This window comes from Cebus imitator, unplaced genomic scaffold (assembly GCF_001604975.1).
Source record: "Cebus imitator isolate Cc_AM_T3 unplaced genomic scaffold, Cebus_imitator-1.0 Scaffold403, whole genome shotgun sequence".
NCBI lineage: Eukaryota > Metazoa > Chordata > Mammalia > Primates > Cebidae > Cebus > Cebus imitator.
The window spans coordinates 1,470,773-1,488,949 of NW_016107718.1; the positions used below are offsets into that span (position 1 = coordinate 1,470,773).

The following is an 18,177-nucleotide window of genomic DNA, read 5'->3' on the forward strand; positions in this document are numbered from 1 at the left end:
TCAGGTTTGTCAAAGATCAGATGGTTGTAGATGTGTGGTGTTATTTCTGAGGCCTGTGTTCTGTTCTATTCGTCTATATATGTTTTAATACCAGTACCATGCTGTTTTTGTTACTGTAGCCTTGTAGTATAGTTTGAAGTCAGGTAGTGTGATGCCTCCAGCTTTGTTCTTTTTAAAATAGGCTCCTTTAGTTTGGAGGAGTTTGTTATTACCAACCTTCTGAAGCCTACTTCAGTCAATTCATCAAACTCATTCTCTGTCCAGTTTTGTTCCCCTGCTGGTGAGGAGTTGTGATCCTTTAAAGAAGAAGAGGCATTCTTGTTTCTGGAATTTTCAGTCTTTTTGTGCTTGCTTTTCCTCATCTTCACGGATTTATCTACCTTTGGTCTTTGATGCTGGTGACCTTCAGATAGGGTTTATGTGTAGACATTCTTTTTGTTGATGTTGATGCTGTTCCTTTCTGTTTGTTAGTTTTCTTCTAAGAGTCAGGCCCCTGTGCTGCAGTCTGCTGGAGTTTGCTGGAGGTCCACTCCAGACCCTGTTTGCCTGGGTATCACCAGTGGAGGCTGCAGAACAGCAAAGATTGCTGCCTGTTCCTTGCTCTGGAAGCTTTGTCCCACAGGGGCACCCACCAAATGCCAGCCAGCGCTCTTCTGTATGAGGTGTCTGTTGATCCCTGCTGGGAGGTGTCTCCCAGTCAAGAGGCACAGGGGTCAGGACCCACTTGCAGAGGCAGAGCTCTGTCCCTTAGCAGAGCTTGGGCACTGTGCTGGGAGATCCACTGCTCTCTTCAGAGCTGGCAGGCAGGAATGTTTAAGTCTGCTACAGCTCCACCAACGGCCACCCCATCCCCCAGGTGCTCTGTCCCAGGGAAATGGGAGTTTTATCTATAAGCCCCTCACTGGAGCTGCTGCCTTTCTTTCAGAGCTGCCCCTCCCAGAGAGGAGGAATCTAGAGATGCAGTCTGGCTACAGTGGCTTTGGTGAGCTGCAGTGGGCTCTGCCCAGTTCAAACTCCCTGGAGGCTCTGTTTCCACTGTGAGGGGAAAACCACCTACTCAAGCCCCAGTAGTGGCAGATGTCCCTCCCCCCACCAACTTCAAGCATCCCTGGTTGACTTCAGACTGCTGTGCTGGTAGTGACAATTTCAGGTCAGTGGATTTTAGCTTGCTGGTCTCCATGGGGTAGGATCCGCTGAGCTAGACAACTTGGCTCCCTGGCTTCAGCCACCTTTCCAGGGGCATGAACAGTTCTATCTCACTAGCATTCCAGGCGGCACTGGGGTATGAAAAAAAAAATTGCAGCTAGCTTGGTGTCTGCCCAAATGGCTACCCAGTTTTGTGCTTGAAATCCAGGGCCCTGGTGGCGTAGGCACCTGAGGGAATCTCCTGGTCTGTGGGTTGCGAAAACTGTGGGAAAAGCGTAGTATGTGGGCCGGAACGCACCATTCCTCACAGCATGGTCTCTCATGGCTTCCCTTGGCTAGGGGCGGGAGTTTCCCCACCCTTTGCGCTTCCCAGGTAAGGCAACGCCTCACGCTGCTTTGGCTCACCCGTCGTGGGCTGCACCCACTGTTTAACCAGTCCCAATGAGATGATCTGGGTACCTCAGTAGGAAATGCAGAAATCACCTGCCTTCTGCGTTTATCTTGCTGGGAGCTGCAGACTGGAGCTGTTCCTATTTGGCCATCTTGCCAGCCACCCGTGTGTTTTCAAATTAACTTTGAATTAGTTTTTGTAGAATTAACAGTTTTCCTTTTATTTACCTGTTCCAGGACCATTGCAAGACAACCTATTTATTAAAAGAAATAAACCAAGCATTAAAAGAAGACAGACTAGATAACGGTTTTATGCCTTTTATTTGCGACATTTGAATCCCCAAGCTCACATATAACTGATTTCATAAATATCCTTTAGTTTTATGTTGCTTTTCTAATTGATTTGTTAGTTTTCCTTATAGTCAAATGCTTAATACAATCATAAATGGAACTAAAAATGTAGTAAACATTTCTTTTTCTGATGTATGTAAAAAAGGTACAGGAAAACTCTGAAATCAGATCACTAGAAGCTAGTAAAACAGCTTAATTATCTGATTAGAAATGGATTCTTCATTCATAAGTTACAGAAAATCTTATGTAGTCATTGAAAAAATTCTTAGAATTAATAATACCTGCCCAGAGGGAAATAGCCTGTTATAAAAGCTTTTTGTTAATATACTTCTTAAAGCAGGAAAACAATCACTATTTCCAAACACATTTTGTTTGTCTAATTCTAGGAGAGAATCACCAATTTCTTCAAGGCCCAAAACGATCAGATCAAGAATGACAGTGTTAACCAAGTGATGTCTCCAACGCCTTTTAGTGATTGTGCCTTGGTACACATTTCTTCAAAGATGATAGCCATCCTTTTCCTACAGTGTTTTCGTTTTTCTCACAGTGTGACACTCATGGGGTATGGAAAGGACACAAGTTTTAGAGACTATAAGAAGCAATGTGCTTCCATCAATGAGCAGAATGATGGCTTGGCATAAATCAGCATAAAAAGATAAGAGTAATTCTATTGAAGTCCCTTAATGTTTTGCCAATTAAAGGGATGGCTTAAACAAACAAACAACAGTGTAATCTTTAACAGGGATGTTAAAGGCAAGAAGTCAGGAAGATAAACCAAAATGATTGAATGTGGTAAAGAATTTTTCATGGTGATTAAAATAGAAAACCCATAACGTATACAAAGCAAGTCAGGACTTAGCAAAGATACAAGGCAGTTTGGAGAAGGCATGAAATAAGTTCTCTTCATGCTCACTGCTGGTCACATCCATAACATAGAGTCATGTGGAGAGCTTTGAGAAGGTTTCACATTGAGTTACTTCAATGGTCAACAATGGAGCAACAAGATTGCAGAGGACACCATCCTGGGAGAACTGGAAGGAAAAGGAGGCTGCCGCACATTGGAAATAGCCTTCAGATACTTCATAGATATGCAAATAAAGCTCTGATTCATTACATTTTCACTTATTCTATTATATATCATCTCTGGACCTTTCTAAAAGTGGGACACTAGAAAAGATATACTGAAACTCAAAGATAATATTTCAGCTTGAGTTGAATGGAACTCTAGATGTTGTGGAGTGTTCAGTGGATCCGTTATACCGAAAAATGCTGTAGAATTTCCATGCCTGAAGATCTGTGAGAGGAGAATACATTTTTTTCACTGGGGATGTTACTGGCATGGTTTCAGAGATAAAAGGAATGGATTAAGAAATCTCTCGGCTGGGTGAGGTGGCTCATGCCTGTAACCCTAACGCTTTGGAAGGCCGAGGCGGGTGGATCACGAGGTGAGGAGTTTGAGACCAGCCTGGCCAATATGGTGAAACCCCATCTCTACTATAAAATGCAAAAATTAGCCAGGCGTGGTGGTGCACGCCTGTAGTCCTGGCTGCTCTGGAGGTGAGGCCGAAGAATCACTTAAATGAGGGAGATCGAGGTTGCAGTGAGCCGAGATTGTACCACTGCACTCCAGCCTGGGTGACAGAGTAAGACTCCATCTCAAAAAAAAAAAGTAAATAAATAAATAAACAAATAAAAAAGAAAAAAGAAATCGAAGTTTTTTCCACTTAACCTGGCTCTGAGACTCTGCACCTTTAGAAATGAAAAAATACCCAGGGAAGAACAAATGAACAACTTATGAAGCAGGAAATGACTCCAGATCAGTATTTCCCAATTATACCATTTAAGACATTTTCTTCCTAGTCATCTCTTCCTTGTACCATCGCCATGAAGTTTTAATACCACATAAATACTTTGTATCTGTTTATGTACTTGTGGTCCTTTGGAGGGTCATAACCCATTGTACTATCTAAGGGTTTTCCCCAAAAAACCAGCTGACAGTTATAGAGTGTGTGCTCTCTATAAATAAACTATGGGTCCAAATGGGAGGTCACTGAGGATTAGAGAAAAAGTAAAAGGGTTGAATATTTCACCTCTGGCTACAGGGACCGTACAAATTCCCACCTGCCCACGCGGTCACGTATTGCCTGCACATGGAAACTTCCTTCTTCTCCTCCCTCCTGTTACATGGAAAGGGATGAATTCTTTGCTACTGCTATATCATTTGACTGCAATGGTCATCATATTTTGGGGATCCTTGACCTCCTTGAGAACATTAAGAAATCAATGTATGTATGCACAGCCTCATGCTCTATAAATGTACGTGTACTGAATTTCAGAGCTTAATAATTATGGAACTTGAAAATGATTGGATCAGGCAGACAACACCTGATCAGTCTTAATATCAGAAAAGAGACAAGTAGACATTATGTGCCTCCTGATGGGAAGCGTTAGGAAGGAAACAACATCACATATGTAGTAGTCTTGGAAAAAAAATTTAACCTGTATCTCATAATGAGGCAACAATAAGTAAAAAAGTCTAGGCTGTGGGACATGCCACAAACTTGCCTGAACGCTTTAATAATGTGTTATCGAAAGACATATCACACACACACCCCCACCAAACACCATACACAAACACCACCCCACCACTCAGACACACACGAAAGGGGAACTCTAATCAATTAAAGGAAACAAAAGAGAATGACAAATACATATAATTCTTGATTGGATCCTGGATAATAAAACAAACAGCTATAAAGAATATTTTGAGGACAACTGGAGAATTTTGAATATGGATCACATATTCGATTTATACGGTAGCAGTGTTCAATTTCATGGGTGTGAAAATATTGCAGATTTATAGGACAATGTTCTTATTAAAAGGAAGAACATGATGAAGTATTTTATATTTTCATGATGCCTGCAACTTATTTTCAGATGATTCAAGAATAAGAATGTGTATTTACAGTGAGAAAGAAAATGAGAGGCAGGCGTGGTGGCACAAGCCAGAGTCCTGGCTGCTCAGGAGCTAAGGTGGAAGGATTGCTTGAGGCAAGGGGTTCAAGGCCAGCTGGGGTAACATAGGGAGAGACCCGTTCTCTTAAAAAAAAGGAAGAAAGGAAAACAAGGCAAAATGTTAACTGATGCACTGAAGGACATAAGGGTACTCACTATAATCTTGCAACTTTGAAACTTTTACTTTAAAATTTTCCAAAATTAAAACAAAAGTAGAGACCAGGCAGATGGCTCACGCCTGTACTTTGGGAGGCCAAGGCAGGTGGATCACGAGGTCAGGAGATTGAGACCATCCTCGCCATCATGGTGAAACCCCATCTCTACTAAAATACAGAAGACTACCTGGCATGGTGGCAAGTGCCTGTACTCCCAGCTACTCGGATGGCTGAGGCAGGGAATCCCTTGAACCTGGGAGGTGGAGGTTGCAGTGTGCCAAGATCATGCCACTGCACTCCAGCCTGGTCACATACAGCCTGGTCACATAGCAAGATTCCATCTCAAAAAAAAAAAAAATGTAGAAAAAGGAGAGGAGGCCAGGTTAGGAAGAAGAAGGGGAGTTGTCAGTTTCTGGCTCAGAGGGCTGAAGCTCCATTTATAACAGAGATGAACAGTTAGATGCAGCCAAGCCAAGGCGATAAAAATTGACTGCAGAGATTCTCTTCAGAATTTGCCAAAGTTCTGTGGGAATGGGAACATTCTGTAATTAAAAAAAAAAAAGAGTAGTTTGCCAGAATTTACCCTAGAAGAGTTGATTAGTGCAATTAACAATATAAGCAGGATAAAACTGTTCCAAGAAGCTTAAAGACATTTGGATTTTTAAATTGAGTGGAAATTTCATTTGCACAATTAATAGAAAATAACCTTAAAAAGAATGAATCACAGAGGTCTCCAGATTCCAGCCTCCTGCTTGATTATACCTTGCTGAAATGCAGGAACATATTCAACTTTTTTAATGCAAAAATCCTGTGGCGTTCCGTGGTGCACTGCTGCAGCGTCCCTCCAGGTCCTGGGTTCCAGAGCCACCTCTCTGTCCCACTGCTCTGCATTCCCATCTGGTAACTGCATATTGCACAGGCCGGGAATTAGGGGCTCTTGTTGCTGTTCCTGGATCTCTATGATGGTCAGATATTCTTTCAGCCAAAAGTGATGTGGGGAAAAAACGTGGCCTATCTTGTCCTCTCCAAATTACTTAGGAAGGGGGAGAAAAGTATGTTTATTCTTGACCAGGGCACAGCAACATGGTGAGGTTGCAGCAATTGGATTCCATGAGATGACCTTTACGAGACACAAAGCAAGGTTCAGCCGGCTTGGTTAGGGCAACAGCGAATGCCACTGTGCCCACAGAGGCAGCCTTTCTCAGCCTGGACAAAGATTTCATGATTCTAGGCTTTTGCGGCAGCCACAGAAGGCTTTAACACATGTATAATAAAACAAAATCAGAGTTGTTTAGTTATTGTTTAATTGTTATTACATTAACATACACTAATACATTCTTATCTACTTCCCTCCACCAGCAAACATTTTGCTAAATTCAAAGGATCACTGGAAGCATTATGACCCCCTCATCACAGGTAGTCAGAACCACCACAGTTTTTTGAATGAATCAGAGAAGGCAACATTTCATCAACGAAAACTCATTTAGGTTTCCAAAGGCAGGACGTAGTACAGAATGCATTATTCTGACTGTCTTCTGGAACAGAAAAATTGGAAAGGATGAAAGAAGGAAGTTAGCTCCGGCTCCACTGTCACCTTGACAACCGTGGCACAATCACAGGGGCGGAAATTAATTTTGTGCCATAACATAACATGGCAGAGGAGGGGAGGGCATGGAGTGGGGAGAGAACATGGGCTGGGTTTAAATGCTCAGAAGGCCAGTGGGGAAGGTTACCAGTCAGCCGTCTGGGTGTTAAATCTACATGTACCAAATAACCAATTGTACTTTTGTTTTTTCACTGAAATGTTAGTGTTACGTAGAGACAGCTGCGGCTCCCTGCCCTTTAATAAAGAACAAACGCTGTAGTAATTGTGCCCAAAGCTCCTGCTGATCATTCTCAGTCATTTAGGACTTTTATTTCCCTCTTCTGGGAAACAGGAAAGAATCTCTTCAAGTGAAGAGGCAAGGAATGATGGTGGTTATAAAAAATACATTCTGATCAGGTGACCTGGTAACTTGTCAGCTTTATGCTAGTAACCAGTCTCTTCCCTGGAGTTAGAATGTGAAGACCCTGTTTGGGGCAGAGACGAGCCACCCCATGGCGTGTCCCTGATAAAACTACTTATTAGGGAAATGCTATGGAAGCTATGGCAGGGAGAGTAGGCGGGTGTCGGGGGTGGGGGTTCAGGTCTCTCTGAGCTCCACGGTCCTGCACAGTGTTAAATCACAGCATCAGAGCAGGAGCTCTCAGAGACCTGCAAGGAAGGCTTATTGCATAAAAACTCGCTGCACATCCAGAGGTCCAAAATTCACCCGGCACTTAGAAAACCAATCACAGAGAAGTTGGCCAGCTGACAAGACAGATAAGTGGAAAAATACAAACAAGCATCCCAGTCTCAAAACCTGAATTCCAGTAAAGCTTAGGCGGCAGGTCATAGGCAGAACGATGCCATGTGTGGAAGTGCAGAGGCTTCCTCTCGGATATCTTCCAGCCAGAAGGGTCAAAGGGCTGGTCCTTCTTCCATGTTGTGGTCTGCCTGGTCCACGGGTCTGGGCTAGCAGCACTCAGAAGGTTAACGGCACACAAAGTGAGTGGGGAACGTCTCTCAGGAGTCACCGCTTGCCTCCACCTCTGCAGCTCCTGGAAGTAGGTGTGTCATTTCAGCCAGGGTTGTCCACTTCCTGCCCATGCAGGGCTCCAGGAGGAAACCGCTTTCCTTTCTTCCAGAGGGTGAGGTGGAACATCAGTGACACATCCTGCTCGTCATCTCTTTCTGGAAAGCAAGGGGAAAGGATGATTAGGAGAAACTATAAGCAGAGCAACGATTTGATGAAGGATCCTGAAAATGCTCTTGGAATCTCTGGAGCCTATAAATGAGAGGTCTCAAGCACAGTCCATGACTAAGGCTTAGCATGAGGATGTGTTCCGTTTGGTCTGCAGACTTTTTTTTTTTTTTCTTTTCATTAAGGCACTGTGTAAAAATTTGACTCTCTTATCAAAATCCACGTTGCTTGCTTTTTCTTAGAAATTGCAAGATTGGGAGCTTCTGAACAGCTGGAGTTGAAGAATGGCTGCCCTCTTCAGCAGGAGCACTTGCTCTCCAGTTTGTCCCAGTCCCTGCCACTTCCACCTGACTCCCCCAGAGGAGCCATGTGTCACTTACGAACTGATTCAGTAAATGGATTTGGACTGCTAGTTTTCTTCGAGTAGGGAAAGATTTCTCTTGAGCTAAGTTTCAATCAAAGATGAAGAAATAATGGATAACTTAAGTAGGTATAAGTCAAGAAAAGCTGGAAGGAGGACATTTTTAAAAATAGAAATGAATGATACACCCAAGTGTCGACAAGCACCACCTGCATCACCTGCCTGGCTCTTGCAGGTATTTATGGATCCCGAATGAGCCATCCTTTCTCTTTCCCTGGGGCTCTGCACAGGTTGAGTCCCATGCTCCTACCACATCCTGCGCCCGCCCCTCTTCACTTATCAAATTGCCATTCGTTTCTCCAACTCAGGTAAGGTGACTTCTACCTGTCGGGAGAACTTTCCACACTCCTGCACCACTTGCTGTGGAGGTAGCCACTCTCTCCTCCTGTGCACACATTGATTCTTCTATGCAGTGTATGGATTTGTACGTGTGTGTGTGTGTGTGTCTATGTGTGTGTGTGTGTCCGTGTGTGTGTGCTGGGGCTCTGGGCATATCTGTTGGCCCTGCTAGACTGAGAGCTACTAAATGCCAGGAAAAAGAAGCACTCATTGAATCACCCCATGTGCTTTCATCTTTGTATCCCTTGCCGCTGGCACTGTGCCAGGGTAGTGGCGCCTCTTTCATCTCCAAGGATGGTCTGAGGAGCAGGCTAGTAATGAGCCCTGTGCCATTTAGCATCTTGGGAAGACAAGTTGAATGTCATTTTAATTAGATGAATGATCTCCTTCCAAGTTCCACCTGCCGCAAAGCCGGCTGCAGCTGCCACATCTCTTGCGCACTGCCCTGGACTGCTACACCTTATATAATAGGAAACATCGGGAAAAAGGAGCCTGAGCATGGGGGTGCCCAGGTGTTCGGAGAAGCTTTGTATTCGAAAACCACACAAATGTGCTGGCTAAAGAAATAACAGACAGGGCAGAATCTAGGCACTTTTGCATCTCTATAATTATTAAATACAGGCAGTTACATATATACGTGTATATATAATTTTTTTTAATTTTTAATTTTTTTGACAGGGTCTTGCTCTGGCCCAGGCTTGAGTGCAGTGGCAACAGCTCACTGCAGCCTCAACCACTCAGGTTCAAGCTATCCACCCACCTCAGCCTCCTGAGTAGTTTGGGGACTATAGGTGCACACCACCATGCCTGGCTACTTTTGAAGTTTGTTGCATAGATGAGGTTTCACCACGTTGCCCTGGTTGGTCTCAGACTCCTGAGCTCAAGCAATCCACCCACCTTGGCCTCCCAAAGTGCTGGGATTACAGGCATGAACCACTGCACCTGGCTTTTGGCCTAACTTTTGATGAAAGAGATGGGAGAAATAAGATGGGGATGCAACACGTGCATGCATGTGTGTGTCTGAGAGAGAAGACAGGGACAGAAAGTGAAGGGGGGAGAAAGTGTGTTCATGGGATAAACACAAATTTAGCTTTATAACTTACTTATCTGCAACAGGTCAGTACTTTTGGAAAGAAAGAAGCTAGCAACTGTTAAGTACCTATAAGGTGCCAGGTGCTTTGGAGTGGTTATACCATTGGATTTGTATAACTCGAAGACAAGGAACTATGAACTCCACTGGACAGAGGAAGAATCCCAGTTTCAGAGCAGAAGCTATTTGCTCAAGGTAAAGGGATAAGGTGCAGACTGTTCAACAGGAACAGCTGTTTTTGTTAAACAGAAGCCTGCTGTTGGCCCGTCTCGGTGTCTAGTGCTCTTCAGATATTATACTTTGTGAAATAAGATTTGCCATCTTACTGTATTGATGAGGAAAAACGCTCAGGGAAGGAGAGTACTTACCAGGTCATATAGAAGGTTGCAGGCCTAGAGTTTAAACTCAGGTCTATCTCAGTGCAAAGCCTTGCTCTTTCTACTACACCATGCAATTGTAGGTTAACGTCTCAAAGATAGTCTTACGAATACACGATTGGATAATACTGACATATATTGACACATATAATTATAGGTGTTTGCAGTCATTCATACATTTTCAAAATGCCACAGATATTTTTTCTTTATCCAGGCTGATGCCAGTTTGAATGACAGATATAATGGGCAAATACTGGAGCAATTACACCTCTGAGAGACTATGCACACTAGAACTATGGAAGAGTTTGTTTTTTTTTTTTTTTAAGCAGCAGAATAAGTTTCAGAGAGGACAGGGACTTATTCAAGGACACTGAGATGCAGGATAAAAACCGTTTCCTGGGATGCCACTTAAATTCGTAAAGGGAATGAATGGTTGAAATAGCAAATCAGAAACAGCAGGAAAGACATTTGAGTTGGATCCATCTTTCCAAGCGCCGCAACAGGCTCCGACAGCAGTTTTCTAGCACTTGTCCACTGGGTGGAGCCAATGAGCTGTTTAAAAAACAGCTCGTTTAAATAAACAAATGGCCAAGGCTAGGTTCCATCGCTTTCTTCATCAGAGCCCTCCCGCAGGCAGCCAGCAGAGCCAAACACATTCCTTCCTCTCCGAGAGTGTGGCCAAAACAACTTCTACCCGGGGTGCTCTTTACGATGAATTTGCCATTGCTGGAATTACTGAATGCCCTATGAATTAAGGCAGGTCACTAAAGAACTCCAAAACGTGCATTAAAAGGCTTCCACAGAGGTGATGAGAATCTTCTGAGAAAGTTCCTGGAGACTGTGCTTGGCTCGTCTATAAAGATTTTTTAAAACACCCGAATTTTTCAAAATGTGTTCTTAGCAGAGGAGTAAAGTAGAATCTTGGTTGTGGTCAGTTTCATTTGTTTTAAAATAAAGCAGTAATTGATTCTATGAAGTCCCTTATTCTCCACTGTCAGCAAAACAAATTCCATCCTCTGAAGCCTGGCAAAGAAAGGGGTCCCACCACCCCCTGCTCACCTCCTGCTGAATTTCCTCCCACTCACCACACCAGCCAGGCCAACTAGACTTCTCCAGGTCTCCAACTGGCCAGTTTCTAGTGGTTTCTTTCTTATATCTGGTAAATGTTTTCTGCCCTTCTCTGCCTGGCAAATTTTGACATCCTTTAAGATACAATTTTCAGCTCCTTTCTTGCACACATTGGCATGACATCACATTGGAACTCATCATTTCATTTTTGCCTAAATCTGAGAAGAACCTTCACATTTTGTTGTATGTTAATGTATGATGGATATTTTGTTCATTGCATAACAGGATATATGGTTTGATCCAGTTATTTTGGGAAAAATATAAACAAAATATGGGTCCAACATGATAAATTTATCTTCAAGTGAATAAAATTATGTATGTTTTCTATTTCTAATATTTTTGTCCATTGCATAGTCTGAATTTTTAGATATTTCTGATATGCATGAATTTTTCCCTAAGAAAACAAGATCCAGTTATTTAAAAAACAACAAAAAGGAAAGTAGGCAGAGACTCCAAACTGAAATCATATTTCGTTTTAGAAATGAAGTTAAAATGACATTTGCCTAGTTTTTGTGGGGATGGTGGGGGTGGATGGAATCAGCCTGTCTTTTACATAAGTTACGCAATTTTTTTTTGTTCTGATCCAAACACTTTTTAAGTTTAAATCTTCTTTATGTACTTGTTAGCAATTGCAAGAAGTTTTTGATAGCCATTGAACAAACTTCCGTGAACTCTAAGAGTCAAATCTTACCCCAGCCTCTCAGTGTACCCATTTTTATAACTGGCAGTTAGTGGAGGGTAGGGAATAGTGATCCAGGGAAGTAAAATGACTTATTCCAAGTCACACAAATACTCTCCGGCTTAGCCAAGACTATGACGAAATCAACACTCTCAGTTTACTGCACTGCGTCATCACACATTTCAGTAATCTAGTTTTCACGCGGAACATAGAAAGAACACTTGATGTTTACCAGGTGTCAGACGTCATGCTTGCATAGCAATTTAAATAAATTAACTCTAGGAATTATGAAACAGGCTCTAAAACGCAGTGATATCGTCACAGAGTCACAGGCTGCTGTTACAGCTGGGAGGAAACATGGGTGTCACCTACTCCAACAGTTTAATTTCAGAGATGTGGCAACTCAGACCATCAGAGAGTAAGTGACTTCCCTAATGTGACAAAACTAATTAGTGGCAGAACCAGGACTGCTGGCCTGTGGGCTCTCTGACTTCGATTCCAATGGGGCAGTTTCTGAAAACAAGGATTTCTGCCGGGTGGTAATTTCTGCTGGCTCACACCTGTAATCCTAGCTCTTTGAGAGGTTGAGGCAGGCAGATCACGAGGTCAGGAGCTCAAGACCAGCCTGGCCAACAGGTGAAACTCCGCCTCTACTAAAAAAATATAAAAGTTAGCCAGGCATGGAGGTGGGCACCTGTAATCCCAGCTACTTGGGAGGCTGAGGCAGGAGAATCCCTTGAACCCAGGAGGCGGAGGTTGCAGTGAGCCAAGACTGCACCATTGTGCTCCAGCCTGGGCAACAAAGCAAGACTCCATCTCAAAACAGAACAAAACAAGAAAACACACAAGAAACACCAGGATTTCTTAGAGCAGGCTTGGCGTGCTGCAGGTAAAATCCTCTTATGGTCCTCCTAAACTCCTTTAATGGCTTTTGATAATTTTCAAACCACGTCTCTACTGTAACAATGTTCTTCCTAATCTGGACTCTTTTCAGGCACTCAACCTCATCCCCCATCAGTGCCCGATGCTCCTTCTCTTCCATGGAAGGCACAGCAATTTCCATACACATGCTCCTCTCTTCCCAGAATACCCTTCTTCCGTGGCCAACACCCTGTAATGCTCTTGACTAGTGCTCAGCTCCTTAGGGACACCTTCTATCCTCCCACCCTGTCCCCCAAAAATCCTAGGTGCTCCTCTTCCAGATTCCCTCAGTGCCAATGGCAGCTTTCACGCTGTTCTGTGACTGTTTATCACATTCCTGGTTTCAGCACCAGGCTGCTCTCGAAAAGAGGAACCCTACCTTGCATTTGCGTGGACCCTGGTGCTCAAGACCTGGCACATACTAGGTGCTTAAAAAATATTTAATTAAACTGAAATCCAAGGAAGAGGAACACTTATTAGGTCTGCGGACCCAAGTAAAATGAGAGGTGGAAGGAAACACGGATTGCATACCTACGATGATGAAAGCACTTAGACTTTGTGCACATTCTCACAGCTCTGTGAAGTAGGCATTACTTTTTCTAATTTACAGATAAGGAAAAAGAGGCTCCGAGATTTCAACTAACTTGCCCAAGTTCACACAGCTAGTCAGTGTAAGAATCAAGAATTAGTGGACTCAAAAGCAAAAACAAGCAAACACTGTTTTCATTACTCTGCTTGAGAGAGGATTAAAAGACAAGGAGTGAGGCTTCTTGTTTCTGTCGTAAAATATATAAGGGGTAGAAGAGTGGCCATAGCAGCGTTTCCAAACCCGTGTCTTCTTTTAATCATCAGCTTCCTGCTGATTCTGAGACACAAGAGGGAGAAAGGGGGAGGAAGAAATACTCAAAACAAAAAATAATCAAGGGAGAAAGAGGGCGCGAGGAGACAGAAGGCTCTGCGTGGAAGGAGCGGAGACCACTCGATGCCAGAAACTCCTGCCCCAGGACAGCCAGCACTAAACAGCTGAGGGCTTAAGCAGGGTAGTGAGAAGTGCGCCTCTCTCAGGGCCACGTCTGACACGACACTGTGTACTTTTCACTGCCTATTTTAAGTCATTGGATGTTTAATGGTGGCTACTAGAGGGAGGAGTTCATGTATCTAAAGGAAATAGGGCTCTCCTCTAATCCAGCACACCCGTGCACATGGATACACACACACACACACACACACACACACACACACACCCTGAAGTAATGGAAATGGAACAGAATGTAGGAGAGGCTCAACAATAATGCAGCTTCATCAATACCTTTTAAAGGTAAAATCAAACGTGACATTGCTGAAAAGGCAAGTGAGGGACACGGAGAGTCCACGGGAAGAGGCTGTCAAAGGGTGCCGCTCGTTTCACAAAGTGCCTCCCGGCCCATTCATCAGCAGTGCAGCCTCAGTCCCAGCTGCCAGCCCCTAGCTGGAGCTTGGCCCTGTGGCCTGCCATCAGCTCCACGCAGACAGGGACAGAGCCGGGAAAGTGGCTTCAGCTGCGCAAGTGCAGGGGCCACATTTCTGGCTGGGCTGGGGGTGGGCAGCACCAAAACCCTCCAAATGGGAAGAGTTTCATTCCCCACAGCAAGGTTAAGGCCCTCTGGGGGTAGAGGCCAGGTCAGAAAGAGGGCTTTCTTGATGCCTTTAATCTCACAAATTCCACTTCTTAGAGACTTAAAAATCTCCAGATTGTAGCCATATTTCATTTGTTTCTTCTGCGGAGGGTGTGGATTGAGAGCCTTGACCATCCTGCAAATTCCCTCTCTCATGGCTTTTCCCTGCCCTTCCTGCCTCCGTTCCAAGCAGCTGTGCTGGCAAGGTCTATGCCAAGTCTTCGCCACCCTCCCATCAGGGTCCTCAGTTCCTGCCAACACTCACTTCCCTCAGCCCGTCTCTCCACACTCACTGTCACACCAATATTTTGCTATTTCCTTATCTCAAGATCTAACCCACTTAGAGCAAAAGCAAGTCCCTCTGGACTGGGTAGTCTTCCTGGAGGAGCGATGAGGATGAAACCAAAGAAAATGAGCTGGCATCGGCAAGGGATCCTGGGGTTCTCAGCTACATCGTGTGGGCCCATGTGAAATCATCTCGGACTGCAGACGGGACAGGATTCAGTGAGGTTTATTCTAGCATTGCGGCACTATGGGAGGCATGGTGATACTGCTGTCAAAGAATCCCAGGCAAGGGCAGGTGTGCTTTCAGGGGCTGTGGAATTGAGGGATGTGTTCTCTTTCCGGGTCCACCAGGGGGCGTAGTTTTAAGGGCAAGAACTTCCCAGCGCCATGCCCCACTCCCATCTCTCTCCATCCGGGAGATTTAACGGTCTCTGTTTTAATTTTTGCGGGTGAGGGAAAGGGTCAAAAGCCAATCACTGCAGCAGAAGTTCTAAGGAACTCCTTTCATTGGCCAGGGGACTTAGAGAAGGTGGGGGTTCTTCCCAGGTTAAAAGTCCCCTTCTTCCACACCTCTTCAAACTCCATGTTTGGACCCCCTCCCTCCCTCCCGTGGAAGTTCTCTCTCTTCTTCTTTTTTCTGTTTCTCTACCTAAATAAAATCACTCCTCTGCAACTGTTTGGGGTCCAGTATTTACTTTGTGAGCACACCTGGTCCCCTCCCTCATTCTTGAGAGAGCAGGAGACCAAGAACCTTGGAGAAACGTCCTCTTAGGGGAGCTAAGGGCTCCCCCGAACCCCAACAGAACCCAAAGAGACAGTGGTATTGTGCTAAGGCATTTGACGATCAAGGCTGGCCACGGTGGCTCATGCCTGTAATCCCAACACTTTGGGAGGCTGAGGTGGGAGGATCATGAGGTCAGGTGATCCAAACCATCCTGGCTAACATGAAACCCTGTCTCTACTAATACACAAAAAATTAGGTGGGCGTGATGGCGCATGCCTGTAGTCCCAGCTACTCGGGAAGCAGGAGAATTGCTCGAACTCGGGAGGCCGAGGTTGTGCTAAGCCAAGAATGTGCCACTGCACTCTAGCCTGGGCAACAGAGCCAGACTCTGACTCAAAAAAAATCAAAACCACTGTTCTCTCTGAATTGTCCAGTTTGAAAGGCTCAGAATTCCTCATGGCACCATGCTGCTTGTGGTCCTAGAGGTAACAGCCCCATGATTCCAGCGTGCACCAAGGCCCAGAAGCACCACTCTCTAATCCCCGCTGCTGTCATCACAGCACTGTCTGGAAAGGTACTGCTGAAGATCCAGGGAGGAATAAAACTGTTTCCCCGCATCTCCATTTCCTGCCAGATCAAGTCCTCAACTTCCCATGACTTGCAAGGATTTCTAGATCTGCCTCCTGCCCCCATCTGCGGCTGTAGATGCTCGCACGCACGTTGCTTCTGTGTATGCCGGCATCTTTGCACGCTTGTTCCGTCTGTGGCTGTAGATGCTCACACGCACGTTGCTTCTATGTATGCCTGCATCTTTGCACGCTTGTTCCATCTGTGGCTGTAGATGCTCGCATGCACGTTGCTTCTATGTATGCCTGCATCTTTGCACGCTTGTTCCATCTGCGGCTGTAGATGCTCACATGCACACTGCTTCTGTGTATGTCTGCATCTTTGCACGCTTGTCCCGTCGGCGGCTGTAGATGCTCCCATGCACGTTGCTTCTGTGTATGCCTGCATCTTTGCACACTTGCCCCCATCTGCAGCTGTAGAGGCTCACACGCACGTTGCTTCTGTGTATGCCTGCATCTTTGCACGCTTGTCCCGTCTGCAGTTGTAGATGCTCGCACGCACGTTGCTTCTGTGTATACCTGCATCTTTGCATGCTTGTCCCGTCTGCGGCTGTAGATGCTTGCATGCACGTTGCTTCTGTGTATGCCTGCATCTTTGCACGCTTGTCCCGTCTGCGGCTGTAGATGCTCACACGCACCCTGCTTCTGTGTATACCTGCATCTTTGCACGCTTGTCCTGTCTGCAGCTGTAGATGCTCACACGCACCCTGCTTCTGTGTATACCTGCATCTTTGCACGCTTGTTCCCATCTGTGGCTGTAGATGCTCACACGCACGTTGCTTCTGTGTACGTCTGCATCTTTGCATGCTTGTTCCTTCTGCATGGAGAGCCTCATTTCCTTGTTTTGTCCAGAGCAGTCCAGTTCCTCTTTCCCAGCCCTGCTTAGGTGTGGGTGAAGCTTACAAGCCACGTAGATGGGAGATAGAGCAATTCCCAGAAAGGGAACAGAACTCTGGGTGTGAGGAAAGGGAGAAAGAGGACCCAGCAGGGCCCCAGGGCAGGTTGCTAAGAATTTGCCCTGGCAGCCGGCACTCCTTCAGACGGTGGTGTGTGGGGCGGGTGGCGGCAGGGGGTGCAGGTGCAGTTCTGCTTTGAAGGGAGTGTCTTGCTTCAAGGAAGACCCAGTAAAAACATCAGGCTGCTTGCTGCAGGGAAATCCCCAGAAAAAGAGTGAAGAGAAAAAAAGAAACAAAAACAAACAAGCAAATACAAAACATCCCAAACAACTCTCCAGCCAAGTCCATGTGGGAAAGCGGGAACTGTGGAAGGTGGGAATGGCAGCAGGCCAGCTCTTGCCTGGCTTCGGGCACAGGGAGGGCACTGTGTCGCTGTTGGGACCACAGCTGTCCAAACGAGGCTGGCTCCCCACTTCCCGTGGTGTTTCTCTTTTCGCTTTCTAGAATCCAAATAGCTGTATGTATTAGAGGAAATAACACTGGCCTTTTTCCAAATGCCTTGGCAACTCCTGGGGAAGGATCCCTCCCACCCCGACTCCAGTGGACAGGCAGGTAACCCCACAGGTGGGGCCTCGTGGGGCATGACTTTCTAAGAAGCCCTCAGTTGCATCCACTGTGCAGAGTGAGGGTGAGTCCAGGGCTGCTCAGGCTGCTTTCCTGGACCATCTCCAGCTGTTTCTGTGAGGCCGTGGTGGGACTGCTGCAGGTCAGGGATCCCTGGGAGCCCTTGGGGAGAATCTCTCTGCCACGCCCTCCTGCTAGGCTCAGGACACTTTATTCTTGCCCTCAAAGCCTTTTCGGCAGTGGTGAAGCTGGTGGGGCTTCCTGCCTGGAAGCTTCTTTTCAGAGGAGGGTGAAGGATCCAGGAGTCAAGGGCAGATTCCTTAGGCGAGGTTCACGCATGAGGTCAAAACACATTTTTAAAAACTATTTTTTTTGTAATGTTGTTGTGTCTGTTTCATAGCATCTGGGAGCCAGAATTCCAGTAGGGGCTGACATCAGCCACCTTAAATTTATTTTGGAACTAGGCTTTATTGGTATGAATAACTTGAGAAATGAGCAAATGAATGAATGAAGCAGTGCCAGATCACAGGGGAGAGAGTGAACAAGATGGGGCAGTGATAAGAAAGCCACAG

At 45.4% G+C, this 18,177-nt stretch overlaps 1 protein-coding gene across 2 annotated transcripts in view; it reads right to left on the reverse strand.

The window, feature by feature from the left end:
- Window positions 1–6,338: 6,338 nt before the first annotated feature.
- The window catches only part of MOB3B (MOB kinase activator 3B), a 205,727-nt gene continuing 193,888 nt past the window's right edge, over window positions 6,339–18,177 (reverse strand). For both annotated transcript variants that reach the window (XM_017508888.2, XM_037731483.1), the window contains exon 4: window positions 6,339–7,830. In XM_017508888.2, coding sequence (XP_017364377.1) covers window positions 7,801–7,830 — 30 coding nt within the window. In that variant the 3' untranslated portion in view covers window positions 6,339–7,800. The remainder of the gene's footprint in view (window positions 7,831–18,177) is intronic.